Source organism: Cucurbita pepo, chromosome 20, assembly GCF_057944985.1.
Source record: "Cucurbita pepo subsp. pepo isolate OVF chromosome 20, ASM5794498v1, whole genome shotgun sequence".
Classification (NCBI taxonomy): domain Eukaryota; kingdom Viridiplantae; phylum Streptophyta; class Magnoliopsida; order Cucurbitales; family Cucurbitaceae; genus Cucurbita; species Cucurbita pepo.
The window spans coordinates 2,441,585-2,461,020 of record NC_141817.1 but is presented as its reverse complement, the minus strand read 5'-3'; the positions used below and the strand labels follow the sequence as shown (position 1 = coordinate 2,461,020).

Here is a 19,436-nt window from a genome sequence, read left to right as displayed (position 1 = left end):
AATATATCAATGATTGGTAAACAAAATCCATGTGCTGAATTAAGTCAAAAGATTTTTATAAAAAATATAAAACAGATAATTATTTGGTACGGTACGGTACGGCTATTTGAAGCATATCCGTCCCTTCATAACAGTGAAAGGTCATTTCTGTTTTTAAGGGGTTATTTCTGTTTTTGTGAACACTATTATTAACACACTGTTATATAATCATTTCCCTCTTCTGTTACTCCATCGCATCTGAAAAACAAGGCCAAGGAGGGGTCCATATTGCTACCCAGTTGCTTCCTTCTGCCCTGAAGGACAAACCATTTTTGCAATAATCTAACTAAAGAATGAGAATGGAGTACCGTAGGCATCTAATAAGAGCGTCTCTATTGAGCGCACGCTTGAGAACGAGTGTCGGGCTTGATCGTTGGTTCCATGAGGCTGCTGAATTCCAGGAATGATGCAGGTCATGGGATGTTTACATCTTAGTGTCCTAAACAATGCAGGAAGTGAGGAGTCTTGTCAAGACCAAATCAGTCGAGTCGAGACGTTCATTCCAGATCGACATAAATCTGCAGCCAAAAATGGATTTCATGAGTTTGGCAGTGAAGGTTTATACTTCATAATTTGAATAACGTTCCTCGATCAAAACGAGGAAATGAATTAGATTACAAGGTTTAATCAGAAACAGTAGAAAACCCCTCAAATATTGGGAAAACTTCCCAGCAATAGAATACCTTTCTTTCATATTTTCACATATATGAGACATCCAAGCATTAGAAAATACACAACATTCCGGAGCATTATGTAAATTATAGTGCCGGCACAAACACTAAATTATGTAAGGGATCTTAGAGGTCCATCCTAAGAAGCAGAAATAGGGGGACAAGTCATTTCCTAAGAACAGTAAAAGAACAGGACCAAAAGATGTACAATAAAATGTATCATTGATAATTACTTCATATACTTTTACGCATATTATAAATGCTTTGAAATATAGTGAATTATGTGGTGAAAAAAAAGTATACATCTAACTTTAATCCTTATCAATTTGATTTAAGTAAATTTAAATGCCATAAAGTATATCTCAGCTCTTTAAGTAAGGATAAGATACTGTCAAACAAAAGAAGAAATTCAAGTGTTCCACAAAACAAAAAGTTTCTCCCCTAAAGGAAAACTTGCAACTCCAAAAAAGAACCATCACTATTGACGTTAATCAAGTGAAATTATCTATTTTCGTTTATATAGTTTCAAAACCTTTTTGTTTTCTTATTTTATTTACTGCAGTTCCAAAAAAGAACCATCACTTTTCAATTTCTTTCTTATTTTCTCCGCACAGTAGGTGATCCACGTGTCTTGATTGTGCCCTTACACATCCCCTACGTGTCTCCTCTGCATGTCCAAAGTTAATAAAATGAAAAGAACACTCCAAATAATGTGCTTTAACGCGTCCAACACGGACACTAGTCGAATAGCATCCATGCTCCCTAGTTGACATCTAATCCAATTCATTCAGAGTATTTTACCAATAATAGGTATCTCTCAACGAGAGACACCTAATATAGAAACTGCAAACGTGCCCAGACAAGATCTTACATTCACATGGAAGGAAATCAAAATGCTGCTATCAAATAAATAAGAAGAATTTAAACCTCTAGATCTGGCAAAGGGTGGTCATAGGATTTCTTCTCCCTTGTGTCGAAGACTTTAATGCCTGCGATTCTCTGAACTCCGGGTTTAGTGGCAATGAGGTTCTGGTTGAACAAAAGAAGTTAAATATTGTCAATATGATGGAGATTTAATGCTTTCTACTCTATAGGACACCATTTTCAATGCATGTATTTTGTGTTTAATTCATCACGAAAGAAACAAACAAGTTGCATGCTTTAATTAGAGCTAATGTCTAATTATGATGTGCAATAGAGGATAGACAGCAACTTTTTTGGCAATATAATTTTTTTAAAAATAAAATGTACGCCCAAAGAAAATATAAAGGTGGGTGTCGACTAAGCGTCATCAAAACAAGGTCCAACTCTCCAAGACGCTCACATGCATAGAATGGTACAATAAATGAAGAATTTTGTTATTTAATGAAATGCAATCACTTGCAGACTAACTCGTATCACAACCCATTATATATATTTGTTGTTCATACCAGGTGGAAATCTGTGGAACCATGTGGCTCAACTCTTGGTATGACCTGTTGAAAATTACATGTACAAAAATGAGAAACACATTTATAAAATGGATGCATAAAGTTCTAATTCAAAGTTCTGGTTTCGGCAACCTTTCAACATGCCATCCCTCACCATTCCACAGAATTAAGAAACAAATTAATTGGTTAGCATTGCAGTGCGAAAGTTCCCATATATTGAACATAAGTATCTAAACACAAGTTAAACTAGAAAAGATACTTATGTTCGTGGCAATTGGATTGGTATAGGCCCACCAAACGAAATTACACCAGATTCTAATACACGAATTACCAGAAAAGATGAATTCTGATAAAAGGATTTGATACGATGATTAAGACAGGATGAGTGAACATACCATTGTCTGTAGACCATTAACCATAACAACTTTTTCCTCATCTGAACCATTTTGTGACATCCAAACCTCAAAAGGGCCCAATTCCCTCTCAATCTGTGTTGTGAGACGCATATGTAACTGGAGAAGCAATAAATCAATCAATTCCAAAATATTCTCTCTGGGAAAAGAGATTAGAAGATATGTATAATCCTCAAGAGATTAAGAGGCAGAATTAAAGATGGATTCCAACCTCGTTGGAAAATGACTAAATAATTTTAATCTTATCCAACTTTTTAGATGAACTTTTCAGAAGAACACAATAACAAAAGAGAAATTACAGTAAAAGGCCTCTCCAATCTGATAACATCTGGCATCTCAATAACATGAAGCTCAAGCTCCTTGCGAATAATGGGCTGCAAAACAACATAAATGACCAATGAGAGAAATATCGGCTAATAAATCTCAAAATCATAATAATACATCAAATCACCCTTGAGCTCAAAAGTTCTAAGTTGATGGGTTATAAAAATTTAATTTCTTAACACTCTCCCTCTGTAGACTTAGAAATTAGCACAAAAGCCAACAAGTCAATAGGGGAGGAAATGATAAGAACATTCGAACACACGACCTCCTACTTTTAATTTTGATTATGCTGAATCTATAAACTTAAAGCTAATGAGTGATGATAAATTTAGTCAACACTTCAACAACAATATATTAGAGTTGTAGACAGAGCCTGCTTTAGTTTTTATCTAATATAAATGCATCCCCTTTGGGTTTATGGCACATATTAGCTCTAGCTATAGTTTTTTGAGGAGCCAATGTCAACAAACAAAGTATAAATTCTTTAATAATTCATTTGCAGTCACACAATCTGAATCAGCTCATATTATATTAAATCATCACTAAACTCAAAAGCTTAAGTTCAAATTAAGGTAAATTTAGTTTCTTAAATAAGGTAAAAAGTACTGATTTATAGCATTTGCAAAACATATCATGCAAACACACAAGCTATAATAACATGTAGCTAATAGATGACATCAACATCATTTTTTTGAGCATCCATAGTTTAAAATTTCTAATATTTTTTCTCTATACGAAAAAATTCAGTGTTCAGCCTACGCATAACTATGTTCTAAATATGATTTTATACTCAGTAAACAATCTTCCATGCACTTATCAACCATCTTTCAGGATTCATCTGAGGCATTAGACAGGGACCGCAGGGTAATAAAAGTGTAAGATCAAAGCAAGGTTTAACTGAAATAAAAAATCTTGAAATCATGTGATAAACAGGCGTCAGTAAAAATTTCAGAAGCTGCAAAACAAAAGAATCGTGCCACAATTGGAAACCATTTCCACAACTTACAGAATGGATACCAGAATTTTAACACGGTTTAAAACTTAACATTCCATAGGCAGTAGTCAATTGATAAAGCGAAGATAATTCCTCTGCAGCACGCAAGAGGTAGCTTACCAATAACCAAAAACAACAAAAATCCATATAATTGAATTTATTTTTAAATTATTATATGATGATAAGCACTCACAGAACCCAAAATCTGTTGTGTTTGTAGCCGTCCAGGTTCACCCATATTTGTACGCCATGTTAACTGAAGTTTACCAAGAATATTACTTCCCTCAACTTTCCGAGGAGAAGAACCATGCGTTGAAAATTTCAATTGATAAAGAAAATTATGGATTCCTCCACCTGATCTGACCAATATAGGAGGCTTGAATACCTCTCTGCAGCATAAAAATTAACATAAGCTTGACCATGAGGGAAAAAATAAATAGAAAAATAACTAACCATGACGGTAAATTCAAGGCATGAATTAGCACGATTATCAATTATTTAATATCACTGAATTGACAAATGATCAATACCTTGTTGTAGATTTAAGTTCAGAGTGATGTTCATCAGCATTGATTATCACTGCATTCCAGTTTGGGGAAGGCTCAAAATCAACTTGGTCCATTAATAGATTTGATTTTGTATGGTTTTCAATGCAAGCTTCTAAGAATGTACTCTCCTGAGATAGAAAGAAAACTATCATTTGATAGCTTTCACCAAGGAAGTGCTATCTTAATGAAAATTTCAAACACGGGAAAACTGGAATCGAAAAGTACAGTGGCATCGAAAAGTACGTGGCAACACTACTAATTCTTTATACGACCAAGATCTAGAATCCAGCATAACTATAGGGTCATAGAATAGACAACTACTGAGTAGGAGCTGAGAGTACTGTGCTATATCAACACAAGTCGTCCTACAAAATATTAAAGAAGAAAGAGGGATTTCAGAGAACCAAGATAAAAAGGAATACTTTTAGGATGTAAAACAATATGCTATAATCGAATTCAAAGCTTTACTATGATATATAAAAGCAATAGATATACGTCAACTACGATAGTTATGAGACATTTTCTAAACTTACGTTGACTGCTTTTAGTCAGCAAAACATACCTTCACAACACGGACCTGCAGATGAAGTAATTTGAAAAATATCAGATATTAATCCAGAACTAAGCAACCAAAGCCACTGAAAGCTTTCATAAAATTCATAGAAGGGGAAATGAAAAGGGCCACTGAAGCAAAGATGTCCGTATAATAATAGTTGTGTGTCTGCAATTGTAGGATCCGAAGAGCATATTACCTTTGTTCTGACCGAGAGTGGATTCGCAACCATGAACTTGAAAAACTGTGGTAGATATTTACGCTCACCATCACCATCATTGTACAATGCGGTGCAGACTAGCCTATAAGAATGAAATAAAGCATCACTTATACGTACTTAACTAACAAGGAGATTCTCACTTAACTAACAAGGAGATTCTTACGTGTGACTTCCGAGTTCCTTCACATCGTGTTCGACAATGAAGTCGTAACGACCCCCAGCACGTATAGTTTCAACAGGGGATTTTGATGAATCCAGAAGAAGGATTCTCTGCCTCTCCGTTTGAATTTCTGCCTGTACGGAAAGCTCGTCTACCACAAATCAGAGTGGATGAAGCAGGCCAATTTCTCTAAGTTATAAAAGGAAAACACTCCTAACGCCTAAAAGGAAGGAACACCGACCTTGATAATAACGTCCCTGACTTCAAAATCGGAGCTATTATTCACACTGATATAGCTACAGAAAGTCTCGCCTAAATAAATCGCCCTGGAAGATGGTCACCATTCATGCCCCCAACAATGAACAAAAGAAAGATCCGAATAGATCAATTCATCCACAGAATGAAAGAAGAAAGGGGCAGAGAAATAGAGAAAAACCCGAAAGCTTGAGGGAGTACGAGGAGACCAGTGAGGCCCATAGCATCCGAGGAGTCATGAAGAAGGAATCTGGAACTGTAGCTGGGATCGGAATCGGATTCGTCGGACAATTGGGCTTCAAGGAGACGAGGGAGTTGGCGAGCAGCCACAGGGTCGTCAAAAATGTCCTCGCCAGCGACTAAATCGACCGGATCGAGGCGGAGAGGAGAATCAACTTGAAATGACGGCCTACAGAGCCTCATCACCCTGAAGGCCAGTGAATGCGATCCCTGAGCACCGTTCATCTTGCTTGTTCTCTGTGGAACACAGAATCGCAAAGAGAATGGGAAGTAACTGAAGTTGTCAGAAAGCCCGGCGCGAAATCTCAGCAATGGAGTTGAGACCAATCCAAAAATGACGACATGTCGACCCTCCTTATGCAACTGTCAGACAATTCCCTAGTCGATTCATCGTATCCCTCAACTTTTTTTTTTTAGGTTAAATATATGAACCTACCGGTAATTTTCACCTTAATTTTCCATCTTCCAAAATTTATAAATTTACCTGAAATATATTTAAATTTCTGAATAATTGGACAGATGGGCCTATGTCTTTATTTTTTATTATTTTGTATATTTTAATTTCTACAGTTTTTTCAGTAAGATTTGAGTATTATTTATATGGAGAAAAAAAAAAAAAATCGAACTTATTCATATTAAAAAATAAAAAATGAGAGCCTTTCAAAGAGAGTTCCTCTCGACATAACGTTTTAAGACTCTAGACTCAATTAAGACGGCAACTCAAACTCATCGTTATCAGATGTTGTCCTCTTTGGGTTTCCACACCCTTATAAAAAATGTTTCGTTCCCCTCTCTAACCGATGTGAGATCTCACAATCCACCCATTTCGGGACCCAACGTCCTCGTTGACACACCAATATGTCTGACTCTAATACCATTTGTACCAGCAACCCACCGCTAGCAAATATTGTTCTCTATGTTGTCATTTCAAGCTTTCCTTCAAGATTTTTAAAACATGCCAGATAGGGAGAGATTTCCACCCCTATTAAAGAATGTTTTGTTCTCCCTTTCGGCCGACGTGGGGTCCCACAAAAGCACTCTAAAATGCAGTTAAGTTAGATAATTAGTTAAATAATTAACAAATTACATTAAAAAAAATTACGCCAAAAGCCTGCATATTACAAGCTTTTAATGAGGGATGTCATCTTTCTCATGAATCATGAGGGTAGCAAGTAAATGGAGTCGTACTGTTCTGTTCAAATAATCTATGCAAAAATTCATATTTTTTGTAGTGTCTATTTCTACACAAGTCATGCAAGCCACTGTCATCCAGGTGGCGCTAATATTATCAATTATACGTACAACTGCAGCCTAAGGAGGCCTTCAGGCTTCCATCGTCTATCTCCATGCTCGACTCTTCTGAAACAACACTGGTCTACCATGTACAAAACTAAAATACTCTGCCTCAGCTACACGCCCCGCTGCCCCCACCTCCCACTCTGATGGCAATGAATCAGGTATCTACTTCCCATGAAATTAACTAATATCTTGCCTTCTAAGCTGGACATTCTTCTTGTTATTGGTCACTGTACTGAGAATTTTTATGAACAAGATAATAATGGCACTCGTCAAGCTCCCCATACGCAAGAGAAACTCCAACCTGTAATTTCAAAGAGGTATAAAATTAGAGGTGGAGAACCAAAGAGCAACGAAACTGTAAGGTGCATATCTGCTACAGAGTGTATTGGCAGGAGAAAACAAATGAAAGGGTAAGTCACGCACGCCTCTAATTTGTGTATCAGGCACAAAACACACATAAAAGATGACACTTTCAACAGTTTCATTTATTTCCATCAAGAATTTGAAAGATAGAACAGTGAAGGAAACAGGATTCACCTATATCCATATTCCATCTCATCATAACCTATCAAACAAAAACGAGAGCCATAACCATTAATCCCTTAATCTGCTACTCAAATTATATTAGTAATTATGGCACATTTTCATTTAACCAATGGCATTTAGAACTGCTACTTGGTTCAAACTAATCAGGACTTCAGTTAATGAGGCTCCCTCGGTCTCTTATGATGTCTATTCACTAGCTACTTTCTACTTTCTGATTCCCTTTCTATTTACCATCCAGAGGCAGAATAAAGAGTTAGAAGACAAATAGTACCCAACTTCCCGGAGGTTAATTTCAATAACAGCGTGGAAACCGGAAAGTTGAACTATTTTCCAAATTAGAAAATTCAGAGAACAGAAAATCGAATAAACATACCTTATGGTGAGATGAGCTGGCAAATGCAGTGCTAAACAAGGTGAAATGCAGTTCATCCTCTAACTCGTGCAACTGTATCCCCTATCTGATGTAACCGTATTTTATCAAATGAAGCAATTTGATTGCATGAACTTAAGGAAAGGACATTTTAAAATTTTGGTCTGCAAAATTATAAATGACACAATGAACATCACTGGATGAAAGTGAGTATTGCGACCCTATTGTTGAAGCCAGGGTTGTACATGGCAAGGCATAACTATACTACTCGAACCCATGTTCCACCACACATTGGGCATCCATAAGCCCATCGGCTAATCCACCAAGTCTCCCTCTCGTTTTGAGTAGTATCATTAGTAGCACCAGGTGAAGCAAAGGCTGATGTCTGCCTCAAACATCTCATGCACTGCAAATCACAAAGTCGGAAGAATCACAATGAATACAACACAAAGATTAGCAACGCATAGTCTGTAGAAGTAGTCAATCCTTCTAAATTTAAAGTAATACACCATAAACATGACGCCATTTAAATCTAGAAGCATGTTGCAGCAAACTGATATTATTGCAAAATAACTCATTGGCTTCTACTTCCTAGAGTTGAATAAATTTTAAAAATACTGACACAATTTAAGCGAAAAAAAAATGTATCCTTTTTATTGAACTAATTATGTAGGAGATTTTGGAATGTAATTTTCTCAAAGTCTCAATACTTCAAAGAAACGTCACTGTACTTGAATCATTGAAATAATACGAGAAGAGTGACAAGGGAACTACAATCGAACCTTATACCAAACCCCTTCAAGACCAGTCTTCCAGACAGCAGTCACAACGTCTCTACGAGATCCCATTATACCTAGGTATGCTCCGAGACCAATGGACGTATTCAAGCCAAAAGCAGCATCTCTTTCAGACATCCTGCGCTTCCTAGGCCACAAACCATTAGCTCCATAATAAACATTGCAATTTTCCAATGAGTTGAGATCAAGTGGGTCTGACGAATTACTAAGCTTGGAATTATCGTCTGTGGATCCCAAATCATCTACATCAGACCAAGGCCCACCATACATATTCCGCCTGTGCCATTCTTCAGCTGGAGGGTGGAGTTCTAATTCCCGAAGCAACAGACCAGCAGCATCTGCACCTCTAGGCCGGGGCATATTCTATGCAGCCCAGACCATCAGAAGGAAAATTATTATTATTATTTGGGGGGGGGGGGGGGGGGGGGTTAAAGCACAAAACGGAGGAACAACGAAAAACGAGCACAAGGGCTGCAAAAGGTTGCCCCAACAAAAAATCAGAGGACAAAGGTAGTCATATGATTGTAATTAGATCGACAAGTAAATGTCAACTCTAGGACTTCCTGTTTGTTTCTCCATTTAATAATAATAATAATAAAACACTCGAGGACTTCCAGTTACACAGCAGATGTTAGGTCAATGTTCAGTGTTAAACCTACGCCCAACCACCATCAAAGTTAGAAATTATCTTCAACTATCCATATGGTCTCTCTGACCATCTCAAGGGGGGCGATAAGTGACAGAATCAAAGAAACTATTTGGTCTTCTGTTATAACAGTAGTACTTCATATATTATTAGCATTTTCATGATTATGGGATAAAAAGTATCAATTCCTTAACTCATTGCCACAAAACATTTTATGGGAAAATAAGATACAAACTCCGTAATCCATGAAAGCAACAAACATTAAATACCTGCATATGTGGACCAAGGGATGCTTCCACAACTTCAGGCAATACAGTATAGTTGCCGTCAATATAATGCAGACGCACTTGGATATTACTACTCCCAACCTGGGAGACTGGTAATGGATGTGGAAGACTAGCAGTACGGCGGCAGAGATCTATAAGTATGAGGAAAAGGACTTTCACCTGCAGAGTAAAAATTAAAGCAGTTGAAGCCTTCTTTTACACTAAAATTATGAACTCACCTAATTAACTTCATGCCAAATTAGGAGATATCCTTGCAAATAAAAAGAATCAACCTGATGCCCATACCACCAATGGTAAATACCACCAACTAGAAAGCTCGGGTAAACTAGGAATTATCCCAAGAAGCCTAAAAAGGAGGAAAGGAATAGATAATCTGTACCAAAACTCGAAAAAATAACTTGTTCTACCTCCTCAGAAGTATATCCTTGACCAGCATTGCCTGTACCGATTCTTGACCTACCAGCAAGCCCTTCTTCAGCTCCTTTAGCTCCAGTTACAAGCGGAACAGCTCGAGCTATTTGACTTTCCTCAGGCTTAATTATATTTGGCACTGGCTTGACAGAATTGGAGCTAATCTCCTCCACTTTCCCAGGAACAGCGGGTTGAGGCTTTTGGATGTTTGCATCAGCATTTTTTTGTGAATTACTAATATAACGGGGAAGCTGTGTTCGGCGAAAGAAAAAACAGAAGAGCAAAAGTTGGCATAATCTATGTAAAAAATGGCAATCCCCAATAAGCCGAACAGCTGGGGTTCCAGGAAAAGTTCCAGTATTTATGCTTATTGGCATAAAGGTAGATGAACCACTAATGGGGTTTGGAGTTGAACTGGATACTCCATCAGTTGTGCTACTAATCTTGGCAATCGCACCTTGTACCCAAGCTTGCATCTGGGTACTTCCTGAACTTGTTGTACCGCTTTGAGCACCTGGAAACATGCGATAAAAATTTTAAATTACATGCAACCTAGATTAACCTGGATGTGATCATGCCTCCATTTTCGAACAAAGCAACAAAGGAGTTTTCTAGGCATCAACTCCGCAAGTTAAAAGAAAATAAGCCATCTTACAGCTGCTAATTAATAAATAAAATAAAATTCATTCATAAACAAACAAAACTATTAAAACATTTTAAAATTTAAAGAAATAAATAAAACTGAACAAATAAAGAAACAAATCGTCTGAATCTGAAAACTTAACTATTTTCAATATGGGAAGATAACAGAGAGATCTCTTTTTCAACAATTCATATATAAGGAAATCGAGTGAACTCACTCTGGCTTGTCGCAGGAGATGCAGAACTCTGGGTAGGACTAGTTACCATATTTCGGTTGCTACCAGTTCCAGCTGTAACAGCATGACTTGCCAAAGTGCGACAGAAACTAGCATAACGTCGCAAACGTGTAATGAAATGTGAAGCAAGATCAAGGACAGCATCAACGTAAGCCTGCATCACTTTGCAACCCACAAAATAAGGGAAAGAGATGATTTTGATAAATCTAAAAGTAAAAGAGAGAGAGGGGCAATTAACTCATGCCCTTTCCCACAGTTCAATTGTCATTAGAAAGCTATAGCCACTTTTTTCTGCTAAAAAGTGGCTAGGCATATTTGGAGGGCCAATATACCCAAGCCACGCCATCGTGGTGAAAGACAAAAGCATTTCATAAGTTCCTATGAATGCATCAATACTCTAGCTTTTTTACTGAAATAAATATATAAAGGACAAATTTGAAGCTAGACAAATCAAACCTGAATGCTAGGGATCAATGCTGGTTCTACCGCCATTGCTTCAGGATCAATGCCGGATAATGTTTCACCGGATGCATGCCATGGCTCAGATAGTAAAGCAGACGGGTTTATTAAAGCAGATTCAATTCCTTTGCCCAGCATATCCAGCAACAATCTTGCTTGCATATCTAAAACCATTGCCCTGACTTCTTGGGCATTAGTGCCTTCCAGTAATCTACATTTTATCCTGTCCAAGCTCTGTTTTGTGGACAAGAGAAAAAAAAAATGAAAATAAGTACATAGACAGTTACGAAAACAGGTCACGATTCTCTACAATATGATTAACCAGCACTCAGAAAATGAGAAGAAGGTCAATGTGAATATCTTTTAAGATAAAAACACGATGAAATAAACAAAAATGGCTGTGCAAATAGGGTCTCGAACGAAGACATATAGAACCTAAGACACCGACGAAACAAAGACAGATTCATCCCACCATTCATCAATGTTCCAGAAAGTAGTAACATTGAAGAAACTTTGGGAAGTTATTAATGAACAAAACGTTGCCTTTTATCCTTAAGCTAAGACCACAAAGTCTAAGAGAAGTCATTCTCTCACATTTCTGAGCATAAAAAAAGATTAATTGAAAAAAGCCCAACAGTTCGCACCATAGGTCTTAAGCTGCTGGGCAGAAAAGAAGCAGGTGGTCTTGGTTCTAAAAGCCTTATAAACAGCACAAGTTCGGTTGTAGGAACAAACATGAAGAACTTCGTTGCACTTCGCCAATAATGTTCACCCGACCTAAATATAGAGCTGACTGGACAACTTGAGGACCCTGTGAAAGACAGGACAACAAAGATTTCACTGAGAAGAACCCTGATTTTTCAAGAAGCCAATTACTAGCTCCACTGTCTTGAGAGAAAGGGAAGCTGAAGAGCTATAAGAGCAAAGAATTCTCGAGAAGTATTTTCTAAAGATGATTGGCCAGAAACTCAAGGAAGCACACCAGGCCCCTTTCATTGTGATTCTTTTATCCAAAGCCAAGCTAAAAGGCCAAGGAAACTTCTCCTATGGGAAACCACTTCAGGCCAAGGGTCCAACCAAACCCAAATTACCAGTGCCACCATCCACTTTAATCTGAACTTTTAACGAAAAATATTCTCACAATGAAAAACACCACATGAAGGGCTACAAGAACTAGAGGGACAGCATGAGATAGGAAACCTGCTCCTCCTTTATAACATATTTACAATAGTTTTCTTCCATAGCATTCCTCCATAGTAAAACACGAAATCAAGTAGCCAACAAAACAGTTTCAAAGCAATTTTCAATCAACAGGATTAAACTTAACATTTGATGCCACCGTAACTCACAAGTTTTAAGGTACACCAGGAACCACCACATGAAACAAACTTGATCTTGAAGTTTCACATTAGATGTAAATTATCCCACAACTTAAGTGATAAAGGATTACCAGAATAAGCCAGAAAATGAAACAAACACAGTACAAACCTCAAATCAGATAAAAGAAAGAAAAACAGACACAAATAATGGATTCATAAGGTAGCTTAAATCAATGAACAAAAGCCTCCAGAAATGCAAATAAAAAAAAAAACAAAAAATAGCGTGCACTCTGAGATCTGGGTAGCTGAATGCAAAAATAGTTCGAATAGACTCAAATTGCTATTTTCGGTGATAACAAAACAATAGAAAACTTACAGGACCATACTGCTGCCTGTGCTGGCTAGAAGGAAGTGAATGAAAATCAGCATCCAACACTGCTATGACGCTATTTGGAGAAACTGAAATGACATATTCATCAATTAGAAATGACTTTCAAAAACTATCGTGTTATTTAAACGAATTTTGACCTCTCACTTGCACTGTCATTTCTGTTCCGACAATAACAAAAAACTCAATCATTCATACCAATGCCATCTTCAGCAGCACTCTGCGTACAGGCAACAGCATCCCACCAATCAACACCGACAAGAAGGCTCCACCAAAATCTACATTAACAATAAATATTCATAATCAGAACCATGACAAGAAAACTCATCCAATACTTCAGCGGAGAAGTAGCACATAATATTGTCATTGGATTATAAGAAATACCAAAGAATGAGCACCATCAAGTCACCTTTCAGCAATTGCACGCTCCCAAGTTGAAGAGTTTGCCTTCAGCTGATTGTTAGGAGCTGCAGGAGGAAGAACACGAATGATCTTCAACATGGTGTAGTCCTTATTCACTTCATGCCAAACAGACGCTGAACAGCAGCTAGTGGAAGAAAAGGCAGGGGCCGCAATGGCTGGTCCAACATTGATCTGGTAGTTCTCAACAGGAGCGAAGTTTGGACCAGAGAAAATATGCACCCCACCACAGAGAAAAGCAACAGCAATTTCGCCACCATGAGCAGAATACACTATTCGAGCAAGTGTTCTAACATCACTGGGAAGATCAAATGGATCAAAACAAACTCTTTTTGCCTTATCAACATAAGCTCCAGACAACTTCTGTAAATCAGAGTTTGGTCCTGATGCTGTTGATTGATTAGATTTAAAATCACTAGTTGGTGAAATACTCATGTCCACTTTAGATAACCAAACTGTTTGCATGGGTGCCTGACCACCAAAGCTGGCAGTGGGACTTCCAAAAATTTGATGTAGAACAACAGGCTGAAGTGAAGATTCCCAGCGTTGCACTCTCCACCCAGAAATTGAAGGACCTTCATCAGGATCATAAGGAGACATGTATTGTCCTGCATGAGTAATTGATCATCAGACTGAAATGTAAAAAGGACTAATTGGAAAAGGTTAAATTTCTTTTAACCGATAAAGGAACAATAAGATTAAGGACTGGGTTGTATAATGGATTTTGCCCAAAAAACAAGAATTAAGATCAAACAAAAATAAAGAAGAAAGAGGTTGCAGCTACCAAAAGGAAGGGGGAAAAAGCAGGCAATTGCAAAAACGTTTGAAGATCAAAGCCCATGGAAAGGAATTATTAATTAAGCTCTATACCAAGCCAGCAATCCCCTCACATCATAAAAATGCATATTTTCTAGACGTCCACAATTCCCACATGGTGAAAGAGTTCCTCTCACAGGAAAATAAAGCAAAAAAATTAATGAAGTTTTCAGGATATGAATGAGAAGCTAAGTTATAATTCATTGTACAGATAATTACCCTCGACTATTACAATAGCTATAACAGAGCCACCCTGAGTTGGATCAAAGGCAACAGCAGTAACTCCAGAACCCCACGTAGTAGTTGTGGCAGATTGAGCTGCAGCCTCAGGAGAGACATATGCAGAAAAATTAGAAACTGGTGAACAATGAAGTGGAATACTATCATTAACATCTTGCGTCTTATTTTTTCCTTGCTTTAACTCAGATAATAAAAATTCTTGCCAGCTAAACAGGTATGCAGCCAATGGGGCAAAACCAGACCAATTAGGAGGACTGAGTGGAGCAGGGACCCCATTGCTCGTGCTTGTCTTCGGAGTGGCTTGAAAACCATTTCCAGGGCCAGGAGTAACCTCCCAGACAACAACAGTGGATGGATTTACAATTGGAACCCCTGCCACGTGCATGGCACCACTATCTGTTATGATGGCATCAGCAGCCATGATCCCACTTGGTCCAGCGCCCAATAGTCCTTTACTTGTGCAGAACCATTTTGATGGTGAGCTATTTTGACTAGAAGGCCACTGGGACCAATGAAGTTGAACAGAGCCTGAAGAGAAAACCGAGCAAACGCAAAGAAAATTTGGCCACCTAGCTGAAACACAAGCAAATTACTGCATTAGACATCTCTTAAGAATATTCAACAAATTCGGGACATATATTTCTATCTTTTTTAAAAAAAACCAGGGTACCCAAGTAAGGGCACACATACCTTGAGTAGTTCCCACAAGACAAAAACCAAAACGTCCAATATTGTTATCAAAAAACTTGTAGGACATTTAATATCTAGGGTAAATGGCACTGTGGTTTGAACTCATTAACTCAAAAAATTAATAATAATAAATAGATTTCTAGTTTGCCCCTTTGATCATTGGGCAAATTCAAGGTGGACATTTAGGAACATTGGACAAAAAAAATATTATTTAGATAATTTTATAAACAACACAGAGCAGCAGCGAATCAAATGTTCCAAGGTTGATAACTGGATCCTGAGCTACAAATCTCTAGAATCAGATACAAGCAAACGTACATGATATGAAAATAATTTTAAGTTCGGAACAACCTGACGTTTGTGACTGCTGTGGAAGAAACTTTTCCTCAAAATTTGGCTTGGAGTTTGATGAGCTAGATTTTGCTGAAAGCCACCTATACTGGTATTTTGAACATGTTAAAAAATTATTCAGAAAGTAGTCGCCAAAATGAAAAAGAAGACAATTGACCTAAGGTATGAGATCGATTGAAACTAAAAGAAACGATAATTACCACCAAAATGAGGGAATGCAAGGCAATGCCATGATTGATTAAAAAAAATGCATATAGATGTATGAGTAAACCTCTCTTTACAAATTTAACATAATAGAGAAGCACCAATGAATCATTCAAAACCAAATGAAGTTTCAAGTACTACCTTTATGCTTGAGTTAGTGTACTTGCGCAGCATTTACAATTGCTAAGAAGTTAAATTCTAGAAAGGTTATTAGATTGATCTTAAGTCTAAACCTTAGAGTAACAAGCAAACTGGGCAAAAGATATGAAGGGGCAATCATCATCATAAATTTTTCATAGCAGAAATCGGCCTTACAATTCAACCAACTTCCCACCATATAAGAATTAATGAAACTGCTAGAAGGAAAATGAATCGCAGCCTACAAACTAATAGCATAACTTAGAAAGTAAATGCACCATTAAATCTACATATCATAGATAATAACATACTGCAGACAACCCTGACAGCCACTTCGTAACAACTGCAATATCTTGTCGCCATTCATGCTCAAGCTGCCAGCAGCTAGCATCACGAACAAGGTTAGCTGGACCCTGGAGGAAAATAGAACGGTAAAACAAACTAAAACAATAAAAGATGCATGCTTGCAGCCAAAAACATATATAGTTCAAGAGCACATGCAAGACCACTAATAGGCAAAGTTCGTGACATGAACCTTTAAAAACATCAATCATTCTGAAATCTTAATTCTGCAAAAGAAAGAAATAAAATTTGAGCTTACTCGAGATGGCTGAGTCCAGATAGTTGACCTCCCATGGAAATTAGCTATAAGCAAAGCACGTGGACAGGAAGTTGGTGACCATTCAATAAATTGTACCGAATCACGTGGAGAATCTGCAGAATGTGAAATACATTTGATTGAAAATGTCAAGAACGTTTTAAAATTTTGAATACGGAAAATAAAATGCATCTGGGGGAAAATCATAAAAATTAATTTATTTTTTATTTTTCCTGAAATAATGGTGTTCTACCGACAGTGATACCTCTCCTATTCAATTGTCCTAAACAAACTGAACTTTCTCCCAAGTTCTTTACTCGTTAGACTATGTAAATAGCCACCAACTGTTATCCTGATATGAAAAACCAATACAAGGGCCAGAAAATGTAGAGAAGGATTATCAAGAATCAACAATCAAAGGACTACAGTCAATCAATGTATCAGACTGTAAAACTCCAAGGAATTCTATTTAAAACAGTACCCTACTTACAAAATAAAGGCCCGGCCCTCTATACAGAGGAAGGACCAAGCTAACCGCCCAACTACCCAAATAAGCAGCAGAAATAAACTAAAGAATCCAGGATATGATTGTTACGACCAAAAGAAAATAACAGCTGCAAGCTAACAAAGCAAAAGAATACTACTAAAGCCAAAAATTCTAGGTTTATTTGGATCCCCAGCTTTACAAACAGACATACTAAAATCTCCATACTTGGTGGTTGTAAAGATCCCACCGGTAAAATATCACTATAAAGTTAATGAGTAACGGAACGGTAAGGTATATTAGCACATTAGCATACACCATACCTGCAATGACATTAAACACGGCACACTCGGTTGGTCGCTCAGGAATCACAATATGAATGGGGATCCAAAATGGTGGGTTTGCATTGGAACTGTCAAAAGATGATAATCACTTAGAAGACAAAATAAGAAACATGGTTTAATCAATACGGTAACGGCAGTAGAATCCTTTATTTGGACCACATATTAGACACCATGTCCGGAGAAGGGGAAAAAATTCTCTTGCCATTGATTTTCAGGACGTGTTTCATAAATAAGAGTGTAGCTGTAGTTGTAAGATGAACTTTAATTGTACAACTAAATTCCTTCAATTCCTGGCGTATGCAGAGCAAACAATTTCTAGAAATGAAAATAGTTCGGGATGGGATACGATTTATTTCATCGTATGCTCCTCTGAGATGAAACCACGAACTCACATGACTCATTCAAAACGTGATCAAAAGATAAACGAATGTTAACCTTGGAATTCTTGCACACGTCTCCGATGCACAGGCAATAGCATTCAGCTTACCACACCAAGCAACAGCACTGAAAAAAGAAAACCAGCAGAGAAGGATGAAATTGAAGCTCCCTGAAGTAACTTAAATCTTATAAGATAAAACTTGAAGCATAAACCCACCGAATTGAGAAACTAGTCAGTGGGAGCAATTGCACCCAATTCTCCACGTGCCATAACCATTTGACTATTTACCATAAAAAATCAAACAAAAAAAATGGGCACCAAAAGCACGAAGTGCATACCCAATTTACACCTCAACGCAACAATCATACAATTCCAAGCACGTATCAACACCTAGCTCAACCCGCTGAGCATGAATATCCAAAAACCATAAAATAAACAGCAGCTAAAAGTTAAAACCCAAGAAGCAAAACTAACCTAAAATTGCGACAGAGCTCAGGAACACTCATTTTGTACTGCAAATTGGATCTTGGCTGCTTGAGCTTGATTCGAAAAACAGTAGCCGGACTGATCAAGTCCTCGTCCATTGGATCTTCGGGTTTCTCCATAACCTCCTCCTCAACAGCCACAACTTCAGTTTTTTCAGACCCTTTGGGAAGCTCCAAAGGCTGAACTAAGGGTTCTTCCTCCCCTTCCGTAGCGTTGGAAACTTGACTCATTGAAAAGACGACAACCCTAATTTATATAGAAAGAGAGAGAGAGAGAGAGAGGACGTAAGTGGTGGAAAGTCGCAATTGAGGATGACAGGTATCACTGTTGAGAGAGTAGTGGGGTTAATGTGGGTGGCTTTCGATTTGGCTTTTTTAAAATTTTGGTGGGTGCCTTTGATTTTCTGCTTTGTGCTTAGGGTTTGGCGTTGGCCGAGCATTCACACAGCAGCAGATTCCCCATTCCAGTACCTTCACCGCCCCCTTCGCCCTTCGCCCTTCGCCCTCTTCCTTCCTCAACAATATAAACAAACCTCTTATGAAAATGCAAATGCCTGCTGCTCTTTCAGCTTCAAGTGCAGTCAACCCAAGAACAAATACTTTCCCACGCTTTGTTTCCATTTTTCTTTTTTCTTTTTTCTTTTTAATAAAATTAATTATTAAAAATTTAATCTTCAAAAATAAAGAAAATACATCTGTTAATATCCATTTACTTTTATTTAGGCATTTTTAATCTGATCATTATTGTGTTTTAAAGTAAATCAAGGCATTTAAATATTTTTAATCTTAAAATATATTTATAAGAACTATTTTCATATTTCTTATAAAGAATTCGAAGTATTAATAACTACTCATTTGTAGATTTGAATCTCCCACGTTAATTTTTTAAAGCTGTTAATTTTTTAAAGTGAAATTTATTATCAATAGACTTAGGCTGCTGTGCGTTACGGTCATACCTGTCCAAGTCGTATTGTCTATGACTGCATGTTAAATGTATCGGTCATGCTTATCTAGGACGTGTTGTCCCTGACTGCACACCT

The 19,436-nt window shown here is 37.4% G+C and overlaps 2 protein-coding genes across 2 annotated transcripts; both read right to left on the bottom strand.

Moving 5' to 3' along the window:
- Positions 1-10: 10 nt before the first annotated feature.
- LOC111783651 (uncharacterized) lies at positions 11-6,266 on the bottom strand. Its single transcript, XM_023664569.2, has 12 exons — positions 5,789-6,266; positions 5,594-5,678; positions 5,356-5,486; positions 5,172-5,274; positions 4,982-4,996; positions 4,402-4,547; positions 4,065-4,260; positions 2,853-2,927; positions 2,536-2,652; positions 2,141-2,185; positions 1,638-1,739; positions 11-557 (listed from the first exon to the last, which is right to left on the bottom strand). Exons 1-12 carry the CDS (start codon positions 6,070-6,072, stop codon positions 537-539), a joined length of 1,320 nt encoding a protein of 439 aa, XP_023520337.2. The 5' UTR covers positions 6,073-6,266; the 3' UTR covers positions 11-536.
- Positions 6,267-7,037: 771 nt separating this feature from the next.
- On the bottom strand, positions 7,038-18,945 carry SFR6 (sensitive to freezing 6). Its single transcript, XM_023663547.2, has 17 exons — positions 18,386-18,945; positions 17,968-18,036; positions 17,512-17,600; positions 16,708-16,820; positions 16,418-16,519; positions 15,765-15,852; positions 14,703-15,296; positions 13,657-14,275; positions 13,446-13,525; positions 13,236-13,318; positions 11,538-11,774; positions 11,064-11,235; positions 10,200-10,717; positions 9,775-9,951; positions 8,845-9,222; positions 8,066-8,468; positions 7,038-7,447 (listed from the first exon to the last, which is right to left on the bottom strand). Exons 1-16 carry the CDS (start codon positions 18,625-18,627, stop codon positions 8,322-8,324), a joined length of 3,708 nt encoding a protein of 1,235 aa, XP_023519315.2. The 5' UTR covers positions 18,628-18,945; the 3' UTR covers positions 7,038-7,447; positions 8,066-8,321.
- Between the last annotated feature and the right edge of the window lie 491 nt (positions 18,946-19,436).

Excerpts from the sequence above, each read along its gene's own strand:
- LOC111783651 (XM_023664569.2), bottom strand. The coding sequence starts at position 6,072 with ATGAACGGTGCTCAGGGATCGCATTCACTGGCCTTCAGGGTGATGAGG. Across the intron at positions 5,679-5,788 it reads GTACTCCCTCAAGCTTTCGG|GGCGATTTATTTAGGCGAGA; the intron begins GTTTTTCTCTAT and ends ACCATCTTCCAG. Across the intron at positions 1,740-2,140 it reads GTTCCACAGATTTCCACCTG|AACCTCATTGCCACTAAACC; the intron begins GTATGAACAACA and ends TTGTTCAACCAG.
- SFR6 (XM_023663547.2), bottom strand. The coding sequence starts at position 18,627 with ATGAGTCAAGTTTCCAACGCTACGGAAGGGGAGGAAGAACCCTTAGTT. Across the intron at positions 15,853-16,417 it reads GGCTGTCAGGGTTGTCTGCA|TATAGGTGGCTTTCAGCAAA; the intron begins GTATGTTATTAT and ends TCAAAATACCAG. Across the intron at positions 11,775-13,235 it reads ACAGGCAGCAGTATGGTCCT|AGCTTGGACAGGATAAAATG; the intron begins GTAAGTTTTCTA and ends TCCACAAAACAG.